This window comes from Phocoena sinus, chromosome 4 (genome assembly GCF_008692025.1).
Source record: "Phocoena sinus isolate mPhoSin1 chromosome 4, mPhoSin1.pri, whole genome shotgun sequence".
In the NCBI taxonomy this organism is placed as follows: Eukaryota; Metazoa; Chordata; class Mammalia; order Artiodactyla; family Phocoenidae; genus Phocoena; species Phocoena sinus.
In genome coordinates, this window is record NC_045766.1 from 98850901 (window position 1) to 98857931 (window position 7031).

A 7031-nucleotide genomic window follows, 5' to 3' on the forward strand; every position below is an offset into this window, starting at 1 on the left:
TAGCATTTCTCAAAGGCTCTGATTTTGTGATTAGTTACAGTGCTTTTGTTGATTTGTTTTAAAAAAGTGAATGTCTTCTATTTTCTGTATTTTTGCTTTTTTTAACCTTTGGAGATCTATTTAATTATATTGAATTCATTTTTGAAGTTTTCCCAGAAACTTTATTTCTTATGATTTACACAGTCTTTTTTTTCTATATCTATGATAAATTATTAAATGTCTGTTAGAATATCAGTATTAATTGATATGTTAATAGAAATTAATACAACATAGAAGAATACTTTTATAACAAAATTATATTTTTATTTAATAAAAGTTTAAGAGAAAGTAATAAATTTACCAATTTATAAAACCAAAAACTTCTGAATAGACTATAAGAAGATGCACAATATTTGAGATTTCTCTTAATATGAAAGATACATAGGATGAACTTGAATTACCTAGTCTCTGAAAAGATTCTAAGCTTTCTCTGATTTTCAAATCTAATATTTAAAAATAAAGCAATAATTCATTTGTGTAAATAGTGGGGGTAAAAACATAACCTACTTTATCTTGAACCAAAAGATATATTACAATAGTATGTTTGCTGCTGCGAAGCCTTTCGTGGTTGCTGCTAGTTACATTTTCCACTTCAAATTCTTTAAAAGGAATATAGGTACAAATTGACTCAGTAAATATTTATCAGGTAAGGAAGTCCAGAAGGTCTCTGAGTTTCAAAAAATGTAAGTAAAATACCAGTAACATCTTTGTTATGGATTTTTCCCTTCAGCTGAATACAGAGCATCCTGTCTTCCTATGTTATTGGATCAAATCATGAAATTACATACACCAAGCAAATGATGCTACAGGGAATGTGTAGCACTAACACTTTAATTAAAATACAAAATGATAATCTGCACGAGGGTGTTGCTAAGCATTTGATGACCTCTAATTACAGTAGTAGTAGCAGTTTTATTTTATAACTAGATAACTAGGTAATTAAAAACATGTAATTAAAGCCATATCCTAATTTGTAAAGGCAGTGAAAACAAAGAGTACAGTAAAACCCCATTGAAAAGTAGTTACTACATCATTATAATAAGATACATTTTAACCGACATATCGTATAAGGAAAATAAAAGTCAAACCTTGTCCTATGCTTTCTTGTTAAAATACTCTTGAAGACCAAATGGTAAAGTCCCAAATCATACACACAATACAAAATAATTTTATCCCAGTGAGCTTTCGCCAGTCCAAAGTTATTGTGAATGGTATAGGGTGAAAGATAATGTTGGAAGATGGTGTAGGATTACCATATAAAGTTTTAAAGATTAAGGCCAGAACCTCACTTCATTACTCAGGAATAATTAATTACTGAGCACAGGTATATTACATTTTTTACTACCTGCATTGTCACCACGTTTCTCACCAGATACAAGTGAGCAGAATCCTTTAAATGTTGTCCACTTTGGAGCTCGGTATGAAGGGTCGTGTGGATCTAGGTTCCTGAGAGAGGAAAAGGCTTGAATGTTCATTAACAACCATGAAGGAAGGAACTGGCCCAAGCAGGAGCCTTTATCTTAGAGTTCACAGACGTAAGAGTTGTATTTTGCCTGGTAAACTTGATTGGCAAGGGTCAAATAAGGCCACTCAGCTAAGAAAAAAACCAAAACAAAACAGCATATGGCCTAATTACATCCATGAACACAGAGACTTTCTAGATGCCTCTTTAAAAATGAACACTTCCTTGTGTTCATGAAGCAATATTACCACTAGCAATACTTTTCTTCTTTTCTTGTCTCAGACACAAATGAACCCTCCGATCCACCAACAGAGCTTGAAATGTTACTGTCCCTTTCAGAGTGACACAGACCTCTTCCTCCTTCTGGCAAAATCCTCTGCCTGAATGAAGTTGGAGAGAGCCTTAGTGAGGTCTGAGGTCTCAGTGCTGCTCCCAAAGTCATACTTCTTCAGGCAAGGGCACAAGCAGTGCACGATGGCTCGGCGGATGTAGCTGTCAAAGATATAGTAAATGAAAGGGCTGATGCCGCTGTTGGCAAAGGCCAAGGGCCCACTCACCTCCATGCCCCACTGGAGAAAAGCTGAAGGAAAGTAGAGGTCTTGCTGCAGCCCAGAGACAATAGCCAGGAGCTTGAAAGTATTAAAGGGCAGCCAGGAGAAGACAAAGGCTGCCACAACGATAAGGATGACCTTTATGGATTTCCTCAGCTTTCTGTTGTGCTTTCCCGACTGCTGGTAACGGACACACAGCTTCCTTGTGATACAACAGTAGCAGGTCACAATGCTCACCAAAGGGGCAAAAAATGTAAAAATTAAGGCCACCAGGCCCCAAGTCAGTTTAACTGGAGTGGCCCTCTTCTCTGCACAGTATGGCTTACCATCAATCAGGGTGAGCTCCCGGGACAGAAGAGTAGGCAACCCCAGGAGGCAGGAGATAAACCAGACACTGGCACAGACTCCATACGCGCAGTCTCTATTTCTGATTTTCCTGGATACGGCCGGACACATGATGGCCAGGTAGCGGTCAACACTCATGCAGGTGAGCAAGAAGACATTGCAGTGCATGTTGACTGAGATCACGTAGGAGCTGCCTTTGCACAGGAAAGAGCCTGTCCTCCACAGTCCTAAAGATGCTTCTTTATCCACCCAGAGAGGCAACGTGATGATGAAGATGAAGTCAGAGGCAGCCAGGTTGATGATAAAAATGTCAATCAGTCTTCGGCTGCCCCTTTTGAAATGCAATGCACTCATGAGGATGACGTTCCCCAACGCTCCAGTCAGGAACACCACTGTGTAAAAGACTGGAAGGAAGACTGATGTATAAGGAACGTGGGAGTGGGTCTCGTCAATATCAGGATTTTGGCTTGTAACATAGAAATATTCCAAGTAAACTGCGGTTGCTTCTGGGTCCATCACTGGGTCCAGCAGGTGCCAAATCTGGTAAATTTTCTTACCTAAGAAGTTTTTGTATGAATTTTAGAATTCTCAAGGCAGCTTCTTTTATACAGTGCCTGCCTCTTCTCCCTGCCCCACCCCCTTCCTTAGAAGATCTTGGGACACGCATTAAAAACAGAGATTAAAAAATACAGTTTCTACCAATCCTCAGAAAGGCCCACAAGGAACACCACCCTGATTGGTATTGGGTAGTTGTGGTTATGGTTTTCTTTATTTGCATTTGCCCAGGAAACTGAGGTGCTTTTTAACTTTTTTCTTCAAGACCTTCAATTTGTTTCTTTAAATCTCCAGAGATTAGGAAATGAATTAACTTTTTCTCCTTACCTACCTTAAAGATATCTTTGCTTTTCTGACACTGAGAATCTTTTCGATCTAGCCTCCTGTTTCACATACAGTATACTGTTTTACTTTTAGAATTTTAAGGTGGTGATGTTGAAGATACTGTTTTCATTTACATCATTGGTGAAATGTGAAGAGAATAGTCTTCCATTGCATAAAGAGTAAATTTCCCCAAATCATACCAGTCCACATCTATGGCAAACATAATGATTCCAATTAGGGTACTAGTTTCTTCTCATTTATTTCGCTCTTTCAGTTCATGCATAATTGATCCTGTCTTGTTCAGTAAGTTTAAAAAAATACCCAGGGCTTCCCTGGTGGCACAGTGGTTGAGAGTCCTCCTGCCAATGCAGGGTACACGGGTTCGTGCCCCGGTCTGGGAAGATCCCACATGCTGCGGAGCGGCTGGGCCCGTGAGCCATGGCCGCTGGCCCTGCGTGTCCGGAGCCTGTGCTCCGCAAACGGAGGGGCCACAGCAGTGAGAGGCCCGCGTACAGCAAAAAAAAAAAAAAAACCCAAAATGCTGGGACCATGTCTTGTGCTTTTATCATTATTAAAAAAAAAGTTTTCACTACAATTAGCTCAGAACCTTGCATGTAGTAAGTGCTTTGGAAATGTTACTCATGATCCAGTATAATTTAGCAAGGATGAATTCATTGGGGTTTAACTGTGGGCATTGCTGTTATTTATGCAGCTTACAAACACAGGTTTAAAAGTCACAAACTGCTCTTTTTCCGCTATTACCTGTTATTATAATTCAACCAATTAAGTTCCCTTTTGTTAGTGTTAATATCCTTGAGCAGGAGATTTTCTCCCTACTAACCCTCAAATAACTATCCTTCATCAATCTCTAGATCCCCTCTGATCTTTTCTTCTTTACGCCTCACCTTGATAGCAGTGATTTTTTAGCTTTTTTTTTTTTTTTTTTTTTTGCGGTACGCGGGCCTCTCACTGTTGTGGCCTCTCCCGCTGCGGAGCACAGGCTCCGGACGCACAGGCTCAGCGGCCATGGCTCACGGGCCCAGCCGCTCTGCGGCATGGGGGATCTTCCCGGACCGGGGCAAGAACCCGTGTCCCCTGCATCGGCAGGCAGACTTTCAACCACTGCGCCACCAGGGAAGGCCCGATTTTTTAGCTTTTGAGCTCTGACTTTTCAGTAAGTGCCTGCACACATCAGTGAACTTCACTTTTGGAATTACTGACTTGGCAACAGGCAGAGCTATACTAGGTGACATTACAAAGGAGTGGCCAGTATAGGCACTATAAAAGGAAGATTTTTGGTTCATTCAAAACACTTGAGAAACAGGCTAATATCAAAAAGATTCTATCATATTTTTCTCTCATCTGTTCCCTTTTATTTATTTATATTTTACCATAGTAAAATACAACAAATTCTGAAACTGACTCCTTTTATTTCAATTCTTTACTGGCCAAAGTGGCTCAAGCCTCCTTCATACCCTTCTGCCCTTACTTTCCCTCCATCTCATTTCTTCGTCAAAATTACAGTTTCAGGTTGATACTACTATTGCATAGATGAAAATATAATTGTTAAACATTTGAAGTCCTTTCTACTGAATTATTTCTCCTGTAATTAATATACTGAAAAGAATGATCCTGCCTGCTGTGCTCCTTCCTTCTGTCTTCTTCCTGATGTGTTCTATTGCCACCTCAGTCTCAGGCATTTAGTCTGGGTCAGGGGAGGATGAGGGCTACCCTGATCTGGGGCAGCCCCAGAAAGTCACTCGGGAGTTAATTTACGGGCCTGCGTCTACCTTCTTTTGTGTCCTAGGCTGCTCTGTGTTGTTCCTGGAGAGGGAGTGGGAGGGTATATTCTTCACTAAGTATAGGCTGCAGAGGAGATAAACTAATTAACTTTTTGACATTTCTTGGATAGAAATCTTTCTCACTGGGTAAGCCTTAACTATTTAATAGAATATTTCATTTTGTCAAATAGTTTGAAGTAGGACAATGTTTACTTGAAAAGGACTGATGGGGTAAACATGGAAATTTTAAATATTTAAACACTATATGTATGTGTGTGTGTGTGTGTGTGTGTGTGTGCATTAAAGAAGCAATTATATGTATATATTTTTAAATTTCTTTGTAATTGTATTAATTGTATTATTACATTTAATTGTATTATTGTATAATACAATTGTATTCTTTAATTGTATTATTAGAGTTTTGCATTCTGCAGCCAGAAGTTCTTCTGGTATTTGAAAAGATAAGGTTGATTCTGGGGCTAAGATACTGAAAAAAAATTTTTTAGATATGTCTCAAGAATTCCACATAAAATAATTATAAAATGGAAAAGAGTTCATGCTCATACTCTAGAGGAAAACATCTGTCTGCACATTTATTCTGTAGGTCTTAAATTTTCTTTCAGCATTCCAAAGCTGTTAGCCTACTGATGTAAACGATCTCAAATCTGACTTCCTCAGTAAATTTTGAAGCAGCTGTAGACAAAATGATTTGCTTTATCATATATAGTCACTTTGGATTATGGTAATTAGTGGTGGAATGCTGCAGTATGAGAATATCCATCATGGATCAACAGTATCTTGGGACCCAAGTTAGAAAATAAATTAAGTGTTTTAAGCCAAAGAAGGGAACACACAGCATAGTACTGGTCTTTTAATAGCTCAAAGAGTACAGAGCTATTATGAGACAGAACCCACAATAAAAGCTAACTAGATAGAGTAGGGGAGGTCATAGTTCTAAATAAATTAGGAACTACAATCATTTTTAATTTTGAATGCTCTTTGAAATAAACATGAGGAAACTAACAGTAAAATAACCAGCTACGCACAGACCAAAACTCAAAAACAACACTGGACACCATAAGCATATGAAATGGCAGTATGAACAAGGTGATGACCAAAAAAAAAGAGTAAACCATAAATATCAGTAACTGAATTACAGGACACATGTCACCTCTTAAGAATTGTTTTTTCAGAAAAAAAAAAAAAAAAACACGCTCAGCTTTCCTCCTTCATTCCTGGCAGAGATCATTGTTTTCAGCTTTGTGTTCTCTAAGAACTTTTACAACACTGCTTCTAAAGTACTTATTATCTCATTTTACACGGTAAGTTGTTTTGGCGTCTGACCTCCTGAGCTGATCATGAGCAGCTTGAAGGCAGAGACCATCGATAACTTTCCACCGGCCTCTAGCTTATAGTATTTTTCTAACTAAAGTCTTTTTTGGCCTCTTAATGTCATTGTTTTGAACCTGTGGGTGCCAGACCACATTACCCACGTTAGAGTCACCTGGGATGCCTACTAAACCGTAGCTTTCTGAAGCTGGTCCCAGATCTATTGAATCAGAGTTGTTAGGAGTAGAGTCTAGGACTTTATATTTAATAAGCCCTCAAAATGATTCTTTTTTGTGTGTGTGTGTGTGGTACGCGGGCCTCTCACTGTTGTGGCCTCTCCCGTTGCGGAGCACAGGCTCCGGACGCGCAGGCTCAGTGGCCATGGCTCACGGGCCTAGCCGCTCCGCGGCATGTGGGATCTTCCGCGGCATGTGGGCTCTTTCCTTTTAGTAATTCCTGTCAAATGTTACACAGAGCAACAAACTATAGTTGTTCAGATGTCCATGCTTCCGAAAGACAGAGAATGGACCATACATAGATGAGAATTTTAAATTTAAATTGTCCTTTATTTTAAAATCATCAATGTGAATCTTTGGTAGATGATCTTTTTCTGGGCCCCAGTGTCCTCATTAGTAAAATGGTTGT

General features: G+C 39.1%; 1 protein-coding gene across 1 annotated transcript; it reads right to left on the minus strand.

Moving 5' to 3' along the window:
- Window positions 1–291: 291 nt before the first annotated feature.
- Window positions 292–3033, minus strand: GPR15 (G protein-coupled receptor 15). Its single transcript, XM_032631702.1, has one exon. The coding sequence runs from the start codon at window positions 2911–2913 to the stop codon at window positions 1837–1839; it is 1077 nt and encodes a 358-aa protein (XP_032487593.1). The 5' UTR covers window positions 2914–3033; the 3' UTR covers window positions 292–1836.
- Window positions 3034–7031: the final 3998 nt, after the last annotated feature.